General features: G+C 50.2%; 1 protein-coding gene across 1 annotated transcript in view; it reads right to left on the bottom strand.

Moving 5' to 3' along the window:
- Positions 1 to 17436, bottom strand: part of PFDN1 (prefoldin subunit 1) — a 32293-nt gene that overhangs the window by 4460 nt on the left and 10397 nt on the right. The window contains exon 3 of the mRNA XM_084268832.1: positions 11589 to 11673. Coding sequence (XP_084124958.1) covers positions 11589 to 11673 — 85 coding nt within the window. The remainder of the gene's footprint in view (positions 1 to 11588; positions 11674 to 17436) is intronic.

The following is a 17436-nucleotide window of genomic DNA, read 5'->3' as shown; positions in this document are numbered from 1 at the left end:
GGGCAACTGCTCCAGCCCTTTCCCTCTGTACAAAGCACAAGCTCTCAGCTGGCCCAAGGCTACAAAGAGCAGCATCCACAAGCCACCTCTCACTGCACACCCACGGGCACAAAGCAGTGCCCCCCTACCCTGCTCCCCTTGGCACTTCACTCCCTGTCACAGCTCCACTCCCTCCCCAACCTGCTCTGTGCTATCTGCTGTCAGCAGCGGCTGCAGCAGTACTGGCTGTAATGTAAACACACCTACAGTTCACACCCCAGAAAAGAAAAAGGAGCTGTGGTTAGCAGAGGTGGCCTATGGCCTTTTGACATGGCAGGAAGTCACCTCCTGCTTGAGCCTCCCACCTCTGCTCCCATTGCATCATGCTGCAAGCAAGGCCAGCGCCTGGCTGGGGCAGCACGCTGACGCAGCCAGCCCCACATTCCCGGCAGATGAAAGAGCCAGCCTTCAGAGGGAGAGGAGAAAACCTGCATTCATCAGCTCCTCTCCCAGTGATCAAAGCCACAGGCTGCCCCCAGCACTGTGATTCAGATGCCTCTGCCTTCAGAAAGAGCTGGGCAGCCCCTGGCCAGACCCGCACGTCTGTGGAGGTGCCCGGAGCTGGCAGGGCAGCAGCGTGTCAGAGTCTGCGAGCAGGAAACCAGCACGCGACAGCCACGGGCTGCTCATGCTGCATCACCCTTGCAAGAGGGTTTCCTGTGCTGAGGAGCAGTTTCTCATTCAACATCCATCCCTTTTGCTTTCCAAGTTCCACTTCTCTCTCTCTCTTCACCTCGGCAACAGAAAGAGAGCTTCACACCCTGACCTGCAAACACAAAGGTGCTTAAAGCCAAACAAAAACGCTGCCACAGCCAATTTAAGGGTCTGGAATTGGAACATGACTTTCCAGGCTTCTTCCTTCTGTTTAAAACCTGTGTTTCTACAAGGTGGCTTTACGTGCAGCTCGTGAGGATGAAAAGAGCTGGCAGATTCCTTCCCAGTGAACACCTTCCTCCCCCTGGCTTGCAGCATGTTTGGGTACCAGCTGCTGGCATCCCACCCCCGTGCTTAGAAGACTCTCGTCCAGGCACGCTGCAGAGTCTTCAGGCATGATGCGGTGCCTCAAATAGGAGCCCTAATGCAACTCATCTTGTGACACTGCCTCAATAAACCTGCTAGCTGACAGCTTCTGTGCCTTCCAGGGCTGCCCAGGTCATTGCTGGCATTCCTGGAGAGCTCTGTGCGCTCTCCCTTTCGGAAAGCCATCAGCAGCAGATCCTAGGATAGAGCTGGGAACACGCACTGCTCTGGGGAAGGAGCCTCCTGGATAGGGAGGCAAGCTGTGCTGCCCATGTGCTGGGGGCACGAGCTGCCCTTGCTCTCTCTGCCACTGCTGTTAGAATGGTTGGAACCACCCAACACCCCCCATACCAGAGAACAGCCCCCTGAGCCATCATCACACGCACCACAGGCAAGGCAGAACCATTCTGGTCAGCCCAAAGTGACAGAATACAATGTGCCTGGGACACGTGCCCATTTAATGGGAGCCCACAAGCAGAAGGGAGGTGAGACTGGTGAAAAGCCCCCAGTTACTGCTCCAGGAGAAGCAGTGGGCACCAGGGAAGGGGTGGGGTGGGTCTGCAGGCAGCCCAACGCCCTGATACGTCCGCCCAGCACCGGCCGTCACCCAGTGCGACGCTGTGGCACACGTACGCATTAGGAATTACCACGCTACAGCAACCACCAAATATTTAGACACACTTCAAGCCTTTCCAAGCAGAGTTATTGCTCTCAGGAAGTTGCCCAGTTTGCTCAAGCATGAGTGAACGGCAATAGGAAGGGAGCCCAGCTGGCTTCTGATGACAGCTGCTGACAGAAGCACGACGATGCCATTTACCTAAGAGAAGTGATGATTCAGATTTCTGGGTGTTCCCTTTAGCTGTTCTTTCCAGAAAGTAATGGGGACCCTCAGTCATTTCAAAACCAGCTGGGTAAGAGTGAAGAAGGGAAGGCATCAAGCACATGAGTGTGCTCACCAGCTCAGGAGGCTCTTTAGAGGCAGCTGGTGCAAACTGGCCATCATTGTGATTCAATCCTATCCATAGTACCACCAGCAAGGTTTGCCCCCCTTGAAAACATGAGGAACATACTCTGAAGAAGCTCATTTGGGAAAGCACCCAGTGCTTTCCAAGCTTGGGAGCAAGGGAGGCCACCTTCAAGAGAAGAAGGGGCAAGAAGAAGGGGCAAGAGAGGGGATCTGATCAATGGGTATCAATAGCTGAAGGGTGGGACACAGGGGGACATGGGCAGCCTCTTCTCAGTGTCTGTGGAGACAGGACAAGGGGCGATGGGCTCAAGTTGGAGCATGGGGAGTTCTGCACCAATCTGAGGAAGAATTTCTTCCCAGTGAGGGTGAGGGAGCCCTGGGACAGGCTGCCCAGGGGGTGTGGAGTCTCCTCTGGAGAGATTCCAGCCCCGTCTGGACACCGACCTGTGTGCCCTGTCCTAGGGACCCTGCTTGGGCAGGGGGTTGGACTCAGTGGGCTCTGGAGGTCTCTTCCAACCCCTACAATTCTGTGATGGTAACAGGCAGGAGATGCTGCCTGCAGAGCGACCTGTCTCTCTGCAGCCCCAGCCCCGCTGTACATACCTGTTGTCTCAGCCCCGGGACAACATCTGCACAGAGGCAGCGTCTCTCTGCGGCTGGGATGCGGGACTGTTGCGGTGCCCCCGCACCCCGGCGCGCACTCCCGCACTGCTGCGAGAGCAACCCAACGGGAATCCTTTCAGTAGGTGGCAGCAGAAATGTGTTTTCCACTCCGAGGATCCCTTCAGGGACACTCCATGGCAAAACCACCCCCCTTCAGAGGCGCGTTGCTTCAGTTCAGACACTGCACCTTCACCAGACTCCCAGGAGCAGGTCGAACCCAGGGAGGGGAAACTCGGCCCGATCCTGAGAGTCCCCGGGCTCCGCTCTGGCGGAAGCATCCCTCAGGAAACTGCCTCTTGCAAAACGTGGTAAGTTCCCTAATTTGGTGCTTTGGTTTCTGTAGTCCTGCAGGGCTCATGGTACCTCCTAACAGTGTGACTCGTGCAAAAATCACACCCCACCTGCCAGCCCCTGCAGTCCAGCCCAAAGCCATTTAAAACAGAAAACTACTTCCATAAATCCCAAAGTCTCAACAAATCAGCACCAAAAAGATGATGTAAGCTCCCAGCTACCCAGCACCCCCCCTAATTCACACCCCACACCCCCCCTCCCTAACCCCAGCTGCCTCAGAGGCAGAGGAGAGCCACATCCCCACTAGGAACACAATCAGAGGAGCGACCCAGGCAGCTGAGGCAGCAGGAAGTCGTGACAGCTCCCCAAATACCTGGGCAGCAAGGTGTGGCTCCATAAAGCTGACTCAGGGCTGGGTCAGGTCTCCTGCAGGCACCAGCACGCTTGCTACATAATCATTTCCTGTTCTCCCTGGGGAAGATGGAGGAGATGGGGGCAGGACAGAGGTTTATCGGGACAGACAAACCCCCTCCCCAGAGCTGCTTGGCAGAAAGGCCAACGAGGAGCAAATGCCCAGGCCTGGTGACTAAGGCAAGGACAGTGGCACTAGTTTTGTGACTAACTATTACTCATGCAAGGAGGAATTTGGAGAGGGAGCCACATCCAGCCTGGCTCGTTGCTTTGGATACTTCTGCAGCCATAAGCACAAAGGAGAGCTTTGACAATGAATCAGACCCTGGTTTAAAATGACAAAGACAGATGTACCCACCAACTTTGTGTTAGAATGATTTCAGTGTAATCATAAAAGCAGCTTAGCGTTAATCAGAGGAAGCCAGCAGAGTTTTCACATCCAGATGACTAAATGTAGGCTCCTGGAGGGACAAAACCACTTTAAGAGGCAAATGTGGGTTTTTATTAACACATAATGTATTTTGCTTTCCCTGAATTAGAGGAATGTGGTCACACTGACAAAGTGAAAAGCTTTTTCCATTGGATTTAACATTTTTAATCTGAGCATCCTCCCCCCCCCCAAAAAAAAACCCCTTCTAAAACAATCTCTGGGCTACACTTATCTTGAAAGAATCTCTGTAACCAGCTTCCAAAGGATTTATAAAGAAGCAATCTACACCCAAGTTACTTACTTGCCTGCTTTTAAAATCTACACTTATCCATATAAAAATAAAGGTAGGAACAGTAAAAATAAAGAGTCATCACATTCCAGTCCTCCCTTCATGAAGCCTTTGCCCTCCCAGCTCGTTTACATGCTTACTTTGCAGTCTGCAACGCAGGGAAGACTAATGGAGAATTACTAATTAAGCAGTTGCTTGCAAAAATCTGGGGGTTTGGAACTCCATGGTGGTGAGTGAGAACTCCAAAGGAATGCTCCAGCTCCCCCACACAAATAGGTGATGTTAGAGGTGTGCATCACTGCCAAAATCAGCAGCACCCACCATGCTGTTCACAGAAGCGTGGTGAGGTGTTTGTGGAAGATGCCCCAGGCCTGACCCAGCAGCAGACAGGCTCTTTTGGGGAGCTGGGAATCCCCTCTTACGTGTGAGAGTTTCTTCTTTCTGTGCCTCAGAGATTACAGCACGAGGTTACATTTTGCAACCAGTGACTTGTGCACTAGTTAACACAGGACAAGCTGCTTACACAATCTGTGAAGTGAACCATTCCTGTTTGATCTCTATCTCACAAGCAGAGGTAGGAATCATCAGAACCAGTCCATAAAAAAACCCACCCCCTCCTTTCTTGTGACTACTGAACAACCCCATGATTTTAGAGCTGCAAGGTGCCAGCTGCACACAGCTTCCATTCATCTGGGATGAGAGGTGATGGGTGAAGGCTGAGTGAGCTGGGGCTGTTCAGCCTGGAGAAAAGAAGACTAAGGGGGGACCTGATTAATGTTTACAAATATCTGAAGTATGGGATGCAGGGGAAATGGGCAGCCCCTTCTCAGTGTCTGTGGGGACAGGACAAGGGGCAATGGCTGCAAGTTGGAGCACGGGGAGTTCCACACCAACCTAGGGAAGAACTTCTTCCCAGTGAGGGTGAGGGAGCCCTGGGACAGGCTGCCCAGGGGGTGTGGAGTCTCCTTCTCTGGAGAGATTCCAGCCCCATCTGGATGTTGACCTGTGTGCCCTGTCCCAGGGACCCTGCTTTAGCAGGGGGTTGGACCTGATGAGCTCTCGAGGTCCCTTCCAACCCCTGTGATTCTATTGATTCTGTGATTCAGATGGAAGAGGAACAGCATGAAACCCAGGAAGAGCTGGGCTGGGAGAACACAGGCCTCTTGCTGGGCTGGCTTCTGGCAGACCCTTGCAAAGCAGACTGAAAGGCTGTATGGCAGGAATTCATCACAGCCTGGAGAGCAAGGACTGAGGCCTGTTATTCACAGCACCATCAGCAGAGGCAGGTTAGGGGACAGAAGGAATTAGCTATGCCCCAATTCCTCCACTATTTACCTGAAATTAGCACAGTCCCAGTACAACATCAGAGGGCTTTTCTCTGAAGAACAATGTAGCCTGACAGTGTTAGCTCTGTCCATTACACTCTCAGGCTTCTTGCTGCTTTATTTTAAAGCCCATTTTTTCCTCACTGCCCAGAGTATTTTTCATTTCAAAAAATCAGGAATGAGAGCTACAAATTCCCTGTAAGACAGCCAGACCTAGGGGGGAAAAGGAGGAGGGGGGAAAAGGAAGCTTCTGCTCCTCACTTCTCTGAGATGAGCACCTCTGTGGAGGGCAGAGCAGAACCAACAGCGCTGCCCACACAGGCTCTGCTCTGCACCCCTATGGAGATGCCCCCAGCTGACAGTGAGTTAAGGCATGGACCATCCTGTGCTCAGAAAGGGCTGAGGAAGGAGCCCTCAGTGAAGGAACAGACTCAGGCCTGGATGACAAAAGCCAGAGTCAAGACAAAGCACATTTCCCAGGAGTGTCACCAAGTCCAAATGTTTGTCCCCAGAAGGACCTGCCCAGACACCTGCAGCTGCCTCAGACACCCAAGGCCATGTGAGGTGCAGGCTGCTGCCTGGCCTGGTCCTTCCAGAGAGCCTAATGATGCTCTGCAGCTCACTTTGACACCCATCTCCATAACCTGTGGAGCTCACACAGGTTCCTCCTAAGAGGTCCCTACAAGCCCAAATACTAATCCTACATGTTAAGTTCACTTCCATACTCGACCTGTCCCCAAATCAGGTGTCCAGCCTCCCTCTACAGCAAGCAGAAGGAAAAGATCACCTCTAGTAAGGAGTGACCCTCTGGAAACATTCATTGTCACTCCTGACTGCAGAGAGCATCTGTGCTCCTGGCTTACAGACAGCCAGGGAGTTAGTGAAACGCCAAGGTGTGATTCAGGGATGAGATGAGGAGGAGACACCACCAGCCTCAATTCCCAAACATCAGGTACTGTAAAGTCAGGAGGGGAGAAGGGGGAACACACAGTAACAAGAGAGAACCCACCAATGCCAAAACCCAACCCCACAACACACCACCTTCCAGGGCAAAGCAAATTAAGGAAGCAGAACCCAAACTACTCCTCAGCAGATATGGATCCGTGGAGCTTTGTACACGGCTGCTGTCAAACACCCAGGTTCCATGGACAGCTCTGGCTTGGCTCCTGCATGAACAGCAGCAACAGAAGCCCACCAGCAACCAGGCCATAAAGCCAACAGGGCTGAAACCAAGCCAGGGACTGACCTCATCTGTGCACACAGTTAGAAACAGGGGACAGCTTCTGTGACAACGTGGGTTTAAAGTCATGTCCTCAGTACGTGCGTGCATGCCAGCCACGGAATGAGAGAACAGCACACTCATCCAGAGTAAAATCTGCCCCAGACTAAAGCACAGAGGACTATTCTTGAGGCTTCCCCTCTCCAAAGCAAACAGGAGCATTCCTTATTTTCCCTTGTTTATTTAAAAAGCCCACCACACATTCCTGGGCACCAGCCTATCCCGAGCCAACCATGGGAGGAGAGCTTCCAGCTGTAAATCCCAGGAAGAGATCGGTCTGGCTTGGGAACCGCCTAACAACTGGTACCTTCTGGTGGTTGTTTAGTGGTCTGCAAAGCGCACCACAAATCTCCAGAGAGTTGTTTTCACATTGTTAAAGCCACCCTCCAAACTGGGCTCCACACTGTGAAGGCTGAAGAGCAGTCCAGAGAGCTGCTGCAGGAGGCACGTCAGCCAAACGGGCCCGTCCAAGTCCTACCTGCCCTGAGAATGTGAACTCCCAGGCTCCAGCCCTTCTCCCCAGCCACACCTTACCTGCTCCAATCTTTGTTCCCACAGGGTATGAAAACACTGTTGTGGCAACCACCAAGAGACTCCCTGGTCGACTCATCGAGGTGGGGAGGGGGGGTGGTGGGGGGGGAGGCACCACCATTCCACCTCAGGGCAGCAGCAAAGCCATTTTAAAGCTCCTACAGAAAGAAGATTAGAGAAACGGAAGCTGCAGCACGACTAAGTTTGCATCTGGGCAGCACCAGGGAAGAAGTCCGTCTGTCCTTGCCTCCAACACAGGGTCACCATCAGGTGTTGCAATGCAGTGGCTGTTTAACTCTACCAGGAAGGAGCCCTGCCACCCATGGAAGCTGTGGAGCGCAGCAGTGCCCGAGCGCAGCACGGTCCTTTCTCCACTGTGACTGACAACAGTGTTTTCTGCATGGGGCAGGACAATTGGACAGGGCATTTTAGGAGTCACATGAAGAATTTCTGAATTAGACATCTCAGCACTTAGATATGATGGTGTTTTCCACTCCAGGCAGGCAGAGAAGCAAAGAGCCAGCCCTTCAGCTCCGCAGCAGTAAGCTCTCAGTCTCCCCTACACATGGGGAAACACTGCCAGGGAAACAAGCACACACCAATTCTGTGGTCAGAGCTTAAACCCAAAGCTCAATGCAACCAGCAGCAACCTGCAGGTTGCTGTTGCCCTTTCCAGGCCGGAGCTAAATTGAGTGGCACACAGCAGACAGAGCTGAGCTGCCCAGCAGAGCCTCCCCCTGTTTGTTATTTTTAGCCATTTAGTCCGACAACGCCTGACAACTAAACATGCTCAATATAGCAGGGGAGAAGGGGGACTATCAGATAGTATCAGAGAAAACACACAGCAATAATCACTTTCTCCACCCCTAACGAAGAATCAATTTTCCATGTCTTTATAACATCACAGAGCTTGTTCTTTTTAAAATGCCACATTTAAAAACAGAATCCATCCAGACCTACAGTGGAAACGGATAACATTTCCTGAAACAAAGCATTGTTCCACCCCTCACATATCATGTTTCCTTAAAAACAAGGGAAGAAAAACATTACTTGGTTTTTCTCCTAATACTGCACAAACATTGCTGAGCTAAAAAGAGTCTGTGCTCATCCCTTTAGAATGTTTTCAAAATAGATTTAACACATATCCCCTCGTACTGCGAAACACAACAAGAATTTGATAGTATCAGGACTGGAAAAATCCAATCGCTGCTGCTAAGCAGGATGCTTCCCATGCCAGGATGGGAGGGAGCCTGTGCCATCCATTTCTCCCAAGACCCAAGCAGGTTTCTCTAAGCCCTGTCAGCACAGCCTCTAAGCAGGCATGCCTATTGTACCAGTAAGCCTGGGCAGCCTATGCAAGTTGTGAAGTTAAGAATGCCACATGTGAACACACATATTGTCATGTTCATACCTCAGTTTGAAGAAGGAATGTAAAGCTACTCTGCTTTTTCTGCAGAGTGACTGGGTAGGCATCTTCCCCTGTATACATCCACGTCCCCTGAGTGTCTGCAGAAGGCAGCTCCCCTCACTAAGTACATCCAATGGGTATTCCAGCCCAGCCCTATTGTCACGGCCCTGAACAGAGACAGGCCTGGTTTCTCCTTGCTGCTTTGCCACAGAACGAGCAGCAGGGAGGACTACACTTGCATCATCACATCAGTTTTGTGATGCTGCCTTGAAAAAGGCATTGCCTTCAGCAGCAGAGGAACCTGGGAGGGGAGCAAGGCACAGGGAGCAACTGCAGTTGATTGTGCACTGCAGTGGAGTCTGGCTGAGCAGGGAGAAAAGAAGCTGTCAAACCAGATGCAAAACCCCTCACCATTTTCAAAGTTCACTCTGACAGCTGTGAACGCCAGAAAACCCAGCTCACACCCTCTGAAGCAGTTAAAGTCCATGTTTTTCACAAAGAGCCAGCACTCAGGAGCTTTCCTTGCTATGCAGCTGGATGGATTTAGAGAAGAACTCAGGGTTGAACCCAGCCCTCTGGCTGTGCTGCTCTGCAAACAGCACCAAGCTAGAGGTAAAAAAGCATTTCTCAAATTCAGGCTTGCATAAAAAAATACACATTTTGCAATACCTTGGCAATAGCATCATAATCCAAGGCATAATTATCTCCAGCTCACATTGCACGAGTAATCAGATCAGCCACACTGCATGGACATTGAACTGGCCGTTACTCTGGCCAGCTTGATTCAACCGTGCAAAGTGAGAAACCCAAGTTAGTAACTAGGTAGTTAATGTAAAACATAAACCCAAGTTTTAAAATCCTTCCAGTTTTAGTAACAGGAGGAGGGAACTTTTAACCCATCTTGGTTTGATATTTTTTTACAATGATGTAGAGGAAGCACAAGGTCACAAAGTTTCACATTCTTTCCTGCTTCCATCACTACTTGTTTTCAGGACAGTAAAATCCCCTACTCCAGTGATAAGCACTATCTGACTTGGGCTCAGGTATTTCCCCTGAAATCTCCATTTCCAGGAGCTGTCAGTCTAAAAGCTCATCCTCTTCCATGGGGAATAGCAAGCCTAAGGAAAATCCTTTTCATAAAACTGCCAGCCACAAGCAGAGTAGTTCAAACATGGGCTTGAATGTCCACTTGAAATGAACTGACAGAAGTTCTGGCAATCTGAGCCCTACTATGTGTGGCTAAAAAGAATAAACAGCCCATGTGGCAGCCACCACTGGGGACAGTCACTATTGCTGGGAACTCCAATTCAGCGGCCGTAACCAGAGACTCCAACAGCAGGGAGGTATGAGGCAGAAGCACACATGTGCCAAGCAGCCAGCTCCCAGGCTTTAAGAACAGCAAAGGTTATAATTTGGGGGGAATTCCATGCATTCTGCTGAACTCTGCAACCAGAAAGTTCAGGAGGCAAGATCCTTCCTCACCAGGGACGGGAAGAAACAGACACCCAGCTGAAAGGCAGGGCAGCCAAAGAGCCGAGCAGAGCCCCACAGCCTGGCAGGAAGGAGCCCGGTGGGCAGAGTGTAAGCAGATGCTGGCAAACACACTCCAGCCATTCCCAAATCCAGATGTGTTGCTGTGAAGTTCTCTGACCCAGCTGCAGGGCTGCCTTTGCACAAAGCCCCAGTACAGTTGCTTTTATCCCGTAACAATGCCTGTGCCTTGTGTCTGCACTAATATCACCTTGGACATACAGCCTGTCCGTTAATTACTTGTTTCCCCTGCTCAGAAAGGTCTCACAGCCAGAAACACAAACCTCCTCAATATCTGGCATAGAAAACACTCCAGGCAACACAACAGGTGGGGATGTGCTCACCCTACAGCTCCCCAGGCAAGGGGAGTTTTAAGAAGGGCAATACAAACTCCACCTCTGCTTCAGCAGGAGTAAGAGACAAGAGAGAGAACTGCACAGGTCTGAGTAGGTTTGAGCACTGACTTCCCCAACTCAGCTGTTCTCCACACTCACTTTTTCCAAAAGACTAACAGATGAGATAAGCAGTTTTACACAATTCAGGCTTGGCTTCTTCTGTCATTCCCCCTCCCAAAAAATACAAAAACCCCCACCAAGGATAATATATTTTTATTAATTATATTTGAGAGGCACTAGGAAAAAAAACATGTAAGCTGTACATGTAGCATGTAGAAGACAGTCAAGATTCACTAGACAACTTGTTTGAACACTGGAACTTGCACAGACACCATTTTATACTTCTAAGATATTCTCCTCTGCCTTGAAAACTCCAACCAGATAAACACAATACAGAACTGCTCTGCCCACATCGTCACAACAAAGTCCCTTCTCCCCCTAGATCCGGTCTTCAACAGCAGGCACGAGCAGATGCCTAGAGCAGAGTGTAAGGACATGGCAGGCGTGTACAGAACTTCCTCCCCATACTTTCCCAGCCTCCAGACATTTTTAGTTCAGAGACTTCCTGAGCAAGATGCAATTTCTACATATTTGGTAATTCTCAGAGGAGTTCTCTTCCACGAATTTGTGCAATTGTCCTGAGCCAGTGTAAACTTTTCATGCCCATAACACTGGCAGTTTCCTATCACCTATCTGCTGCAAATGACCACACAAACATCCTCTTGCTCATTTCAAACCTCACTCCTACTGATCTCATTTGAATCCCTCACCCTCAGTTTTTGCATGAGAACAGGGGGTGGAGCAAACAATGGAACCCTCTCCAGTAGTGTATCCAGCAAAGGAACACAGAAACACAAAGAGCTTCAGGTCACTTGCAACAGGCAGCATGCTTCACTTCCTTACACTCCTTCAGAATGAGAAGCCCCAGCTGAAACACAAGGAATGCCACACACAGCATCCTGCGACCTTCTGTGTTCTACTTCCAGCAACGTTACCTGCCCATCACTTACCTCTAATTCCTTAATTTTCTCTTCAGCTATTCTCTGCTTTTCTAGGAGCTGGTTATGAATCACTCCTTTAGACTGAAGGATAAACCTACAAGTAAAAGAGACAGACAACTGTTGAGTATTTTCACACCTGGTGTGCACCCAGCTGCACGCTGAGTTCAGCTGCAGTGAGCTCTGCAGTGTATTCCTGCTTAACCTGCCTGTCCTGGGCAGAGGCAGAAGAAATTGCTGTGACAGCTCACACCAAGCACTGGGCTGGCCCCAAAGGTTTGCTCACTCATCTCACCCACGATTTGGGTGGAAGAAAATGGATGCATTCAGATCCCCCTCTAGCACTCAGTGCCTTTAAATTATCCCCAAGCAGATCTTGCACACAGAGAGCAATGGGAGTCTGTCATCCTGTTCCCTTCAAAGTTGGGACCTGAATCACTTGATGGCACATAGTCAGGAAGCTTCTTTCAGTGGGTAAAAGCCATTCAGGACTGATTCAGTGCTCACAAGCTCAACAAACCTGCACAATAAAATCAAAGCTTTCCACAGAGAAAGGCTGAGAGAGCTGGGGGTGTTCAGCCTGGAAAAAGAGAAGCCTCTGGGGAGACCTTACTGTGGCCCTTTTATATATAAATGGGCTTACAAGGAAGACAAGGAGAGACTTTTTTTACCAGAGCCTGAGAGACAGGCTGAGGGGCAGTGGTGTGAAACTGAACAAGGGCAGATTTAGGTTGGACATGGGAAAGAAACGTTTTATGCTGAGGGTGGGGAGGCCCTGGCACAGGGTACCCAGAGAAGCTGGGGCTGCCCCGGGATCCCCGGCAGGGCCCAAGGATGGGTTGGATGGGGCTCTGGGTACCCTGGGCTGGGGCGAGGGGCATCTGAGAGCCCTTCCCACCCAAACCCTTCTGTGATCTGACGACGCAGAGCCAGGTACTTCCTCCAGAAACACAGAGACACAGTCAACCCACCTTTACTTCAGCTTTTCACTGCTCCCCCTGCTCAGGGCTCGTCTTTAACAGACCCCTCACTGACCTCCAAATTTCCACACTTCCTACATTCAGAGGGTTTTTCTGTGGGGTGGGAATCAGTCATTTTTAACTGAGATTTCAGCCACTGGTTTCCCCTTGTTCTGTATTTTTAATTGCCAAATGGATTACAAAGATGCATCCATAACAAGTCAGTCACAGCAATCCTGCTTGGCAGCACACAAAAAGCTGCCCAACTTGCTTAGAAGAGCGTCTGAAGGAGCATCAGCATCCAAAACAGCTCTCCAGCACGTGGCACTGGCATCCCACAAAGAGCAAAACTAAGTTCAAATGAATTTTAGGAACCCTCCATGCTTGCCTTTCACCCTTCCAGACATAAAGAATGCAGAGCCGCAGTTTCGCCCCTTCCCTACTTAGAAAGTCCCCCAGGGGATTTAGGAGGAGTCTTCACAGGTCATGCCAACAGTTCAAGGTCTCCCTCCAGCATCAACTAGGGTCAATGTCTTCCTGCAAAGTAACAAAACCTCATGCTTGAACAGTTAAAAGAAGCAGTTTCAGACAGGGCAGAATCAGAGCGTGTTCCTGTCTGAAATGGCAGTGCCATCTCCCATGACAAAAGACATTCTTAACGTGTTTATTCAGGGCCTGGTAAACACAAATGCGGATGTGCAGCTTGGCCTGACACCCAACATGCTCTGTAGCAGCACCCCAAACAGCCAAAAGCAAAACTACCTGCCCTGGGCACTCCTGAAACACATGGGAGTGGAAGAGCTGGTAATGAAAACAGTTTTCAAATTAAAACTCTTCTTGGTACCACTATTAACTGGACCTAGCAATTGCTTTCTCCTCCCCCCACTTCACCTCTTTTCTCCTTCTGCTCTATCTTTTCCACTGCAATTTTCTCAATGATGTCCCTTCTTCCCAGTTTCAGCTCGTGCTTATTGCTAGTGTCACTCTGCTCATTAGTTGCTCCTGCTCGTTACAGCACAGCTCACTCTCACTCTCTTGGTCCCCTCAAGCCTCCCCTTTCATTAGGTGCCCTCACAGCCCACTTGTACACATTGCCAATGTTTTCATCAGCCTCTTGAAATAAAATGTGGGGTTTTCTCAGTCCTCTGAAAATCAAGTTGGTGACCAGAACTTAGCAGAGAAGTTATTTACATTTGCTATTCCACACAGAGCCTGCATCCAGCCAGAGAGGAGCTACTTTTCAGGACCACCAGTCACCACCTCATTGTGGAGCTCTTACCTTGACCCTGCAACACCAGCAGAAGCAAACATTCGCCTTCCCACTCCCCCTGTCGATTTTGGGGCAGAGACTACAATTGTGCCTTGCTTCTGCAGAAGCTGCCATTGAGGGGGGAATCAAAGCTGCAAGGTGCCCTCAGTAAAACAAGGCATCAGCCACACCTCCCAGCTTCCCCTGAAACTGTGTATAGCAACATTTCCTTTGCTGGTTCCTCTTTTTGAGGGGGCAGCCAAGAAGAACAGATTCCCTTCCCATTTACTTCCCAAGCTGCACAGCAAGATTGATCATTTTGGTTTCACTGAAGCCTCTAGTCTAAGAAACCATGTCAAACACCAGCACAGCCTGATCAACACCCTGCAGCTGGGGAGGTTGGTGCTGGGCTTCAGGCTCTGTGCAACCAGCTGGCCCAGACCCACCATGGGCACTAAAACCTTTGAGCAAACAAGTGGCTGACTTCACTTCTATTCTGCAAATGTCAACAGCAGTCATCAGGGAAAATCTCATCCCTCCCACCCTCCTGCAATGCTTTGGCAGACATGCGACTGCAAAATAACACTGGATGCCCAAAGTTAGTCCTGACAAGCTGCCTGTGGGAAGCTGGGCACAAACACAACCACCCCAATCTTATTTGCCATAAAACAGTGGGCTGGAACCTGTCTCGGTTCACACACTGGCTCAGAAGTGAATCAAATGTCCCCAACTTGGCCAAGAGCACCCTTCAGAAGGTCTTCACCAGTACCAGCTTCAAGCCACCCTGCTGCAAGGCCATCAAGCCCTGAAGTGCAGAGGTGCTGCTGTGTCAGCTGTCAAGGGGCATTTTTTAAAAGCTGTAAATCCATATTAACTATTTAAATCTGTGGCTTTAATTTACAACATAACAAGGACTCAAGGAAACCCCCACTCATCAGTGTCTTAACTTTCAGCTAGCCATACATGTTATATACATGGTAACAGGTGATGATGAGAAGGTGGAGATACTGAATGCCTTCTTTGCCTTGGTCTTCACTCCAAAGGCCCCTCGGGACCCACAGATCCTGGATGAAAGTAGGAGTGTTTGGGAAATTAAGAGCTCCAGGTCTCCCATGTCTCCCATGACATCCTGACAGCAAAGCTGAGAGAGCAGGGGATAGAGGAGTGGACAGTGAGGTGGGGTGAGAACTGGCTGTCGGACAGAGGGTCATGATCAGTGGAGCAGAGTCTGACTGGAGACCTGTGACTAGTGGTGTTCCCCAGGGCTCAGTGCTGGGTCCAGTCCTGGTTAATATCTTCATTGACGACCTTGATGAAGGAACAGCATCCACCCTCAGCAAGTACCTGATGATACAGAGCTGGGAGGAGTGGCTGACACGCAGGAACACTGTGCTGCCATCCAGAGAGACCTGGACAGGCTGGAGAGCTGGGCAGGGAGAAACTAGATGAAATTCAACAAAAGCAAGTGTAAAGTCTGGCACCCGGGGAGGAACAACCGTCTGTATCAGTACAGGCTGGGGGATGACCTGATGGAGAAGAGCTCTGTGGAGAAGGATCTGGGGGTCCTGGTTGACCTGGGAGCTAAGAGAGCCAATGGGATCCTGGGGGGCATCAAGAGGAGTGTGGCCAGCAGGTCTAAGGAGGTGATCCTCCCCCTCTACTCTGCCCTGGTCAGGCCCCACCTGGAGTACTGTGTCCAGTTCTGGGCTCCCTGGTATAAAAAAAGACAGGGATCTCCTGGAGAGAGTCCAGAGAAAGGCTATGAAGATGATGAAGGGCCTGGAGCATCTCCTGTATGAGGAAAGGCTGAGTGAGCTGGGGCTGTTCAGCCTGGAGAAAAGAAGACTAAGGGGGGACCTAATTAATGTTTACAAATATCTGAAGTATGGGATGCAGGGGGAAATGTCCAGCCCCTTTTCAGTGTCTGTGGGGACAGGACAAGGGGCAGTGGCTGCAAATTGGAGCACAGGAAGTTCCGCACCAACATGTGGAAGAACTTTTCCCCAGTCAGGGTGAGGGAGCCCTGGGACAGGCTGCCCAGGGGGTGTGGAGTCTCCTTCTCTGGAGAGATTCAAGACTCGTCCGGATGCCGCCCTGTGCAATATGAGCTGGGGAGCTGCTTTGGCAGGAGGTCGGACCTGATGATCTCTTGAGGTCTCTTCCAACCCCTGTGATTCTGGAGATCTAGAGCAAAGTTTTTACCTAAGGAAATAACGTGGTTTATGGCAGCACTTGGCAAAGGCAGAAGCTCGTTCTGCTCCTGAAGAGGTGCTGCAGGGCACCTGTAATAAGCTGCAGTTTAAGTTTTTCCAGTCACCCTAAGTAAAACACCAACTTGGTTTTCTTCTTCCCTGCCCCACAAGCTCAAGAAATAAGGTGGTATTCTGCTGCCCAGCTGTAGTTAAATGTGGCTATTTTATATGTGAATTTTTAAGGCCATGAAAGAACCCCAGGAGGTTCTGGGGACCTGGTTCTTCCCTGAGTTTGTGAACAAGCCTTTCGAACACATGAACTTCATCCACTGCCTGGAGATACACCACCAGTGGAGAACTGGCCCCACATTACAGTCACCACATCACAGACCTGAGGAGCCACTTTCTGCTCTGTTATGCTGAGCTTGGCAGATGGCTAACAGCAAGTCCTTGATGCTGACCAGCCCAGAAGAGTTACCTACACAGACTGCTCTGACACAGTCCACTGTAAGAGGCTCCAAGAGTTTGGACATGTTACTAGGATGTTATGATGGTCCACAGAAGGCAAGCAGCAAACCAAATGCTCTTCCAAGTGAGTGAGTTCACTCCTATCTGCCTTCTTTCAGTGACAAGTCTCAGCACACACTAATGGATCTGTCAAACATGACACCTACACTATCAAACATGAAACAATGATTCAGAAAGATGTTCAGCACCACAGTGGCAATTACAAAGCTTAGTAACAATCAACTCTTCACACAGGACCAGAAATACCTGGGTCAGAACCGACAAGTTCACCACATCTCAGCTGGCCATCCATTTCAAAGGGAAGAGCTAGCAAAAACAGAGGAGGATTTGCCCTATTCCAGACACTTCAAAATGTTTCCAATGTAGAAATAGAAAAGCAAGCTAGAGAGGAGTAGGGGTCTCAGGAACAGCAATGTTCAGCCAAACCTTGGCTGCCAACGAGAGTGGCTCTCTGAGAAGTGTTTGCAAATGGGCTGTACCTATGTGCTCTGGTCTGGTGACTGCTGATTCTCCACTGCAATACAAAGAACAAAAATAGAGCACCGGGGAACTGAAAGAGAAACCTCACTCTAAATATTCCCACTTGTTACTATTTTCCTCCCTCTATTAGCTCCACATCAGGATTTTTGTTTCCCTAAGGCAGAGAAAACAGCATATATATATTCTCTCTGAGACTCACTACTTGCTTCCTTCTGAAGGGACCCCTCACCCCTTGGCAATCCTGAATGCTGAGCTATGCTGCCCATCTGTTCAGTGTTTATACAGCACTCCATTGCACCCTGCTCAAAACGGCCTTTAGGCTGTGGTCCGGCTGGTCAGCGACACTATCGACTCCATCAGCTGTCTGCTGCTTTGTGTCACACGTACACACCCAGACAGTAATGCTCCTAGAGTGTAAGTAATTCCATAACTCAGCCTGTTTGCACCAAAAT

The sequence above is a fragment of the Gallinula chloropus genome (assembly GCF_964237585.1).
Source record: "Gallinula chloropus genome assembly, chromosome: 10".
NCBI classification, from domain to species: Eukaryota; Metazoa; Chordata; class Aves; order Gruiformes; family Rallidae; genus Gallinula; species Gallinula chloropus.
Note: the sequence above shows the minus strand (reverse complement) of the source record. Positions and strands in the feature narration are given on the sequence as shown.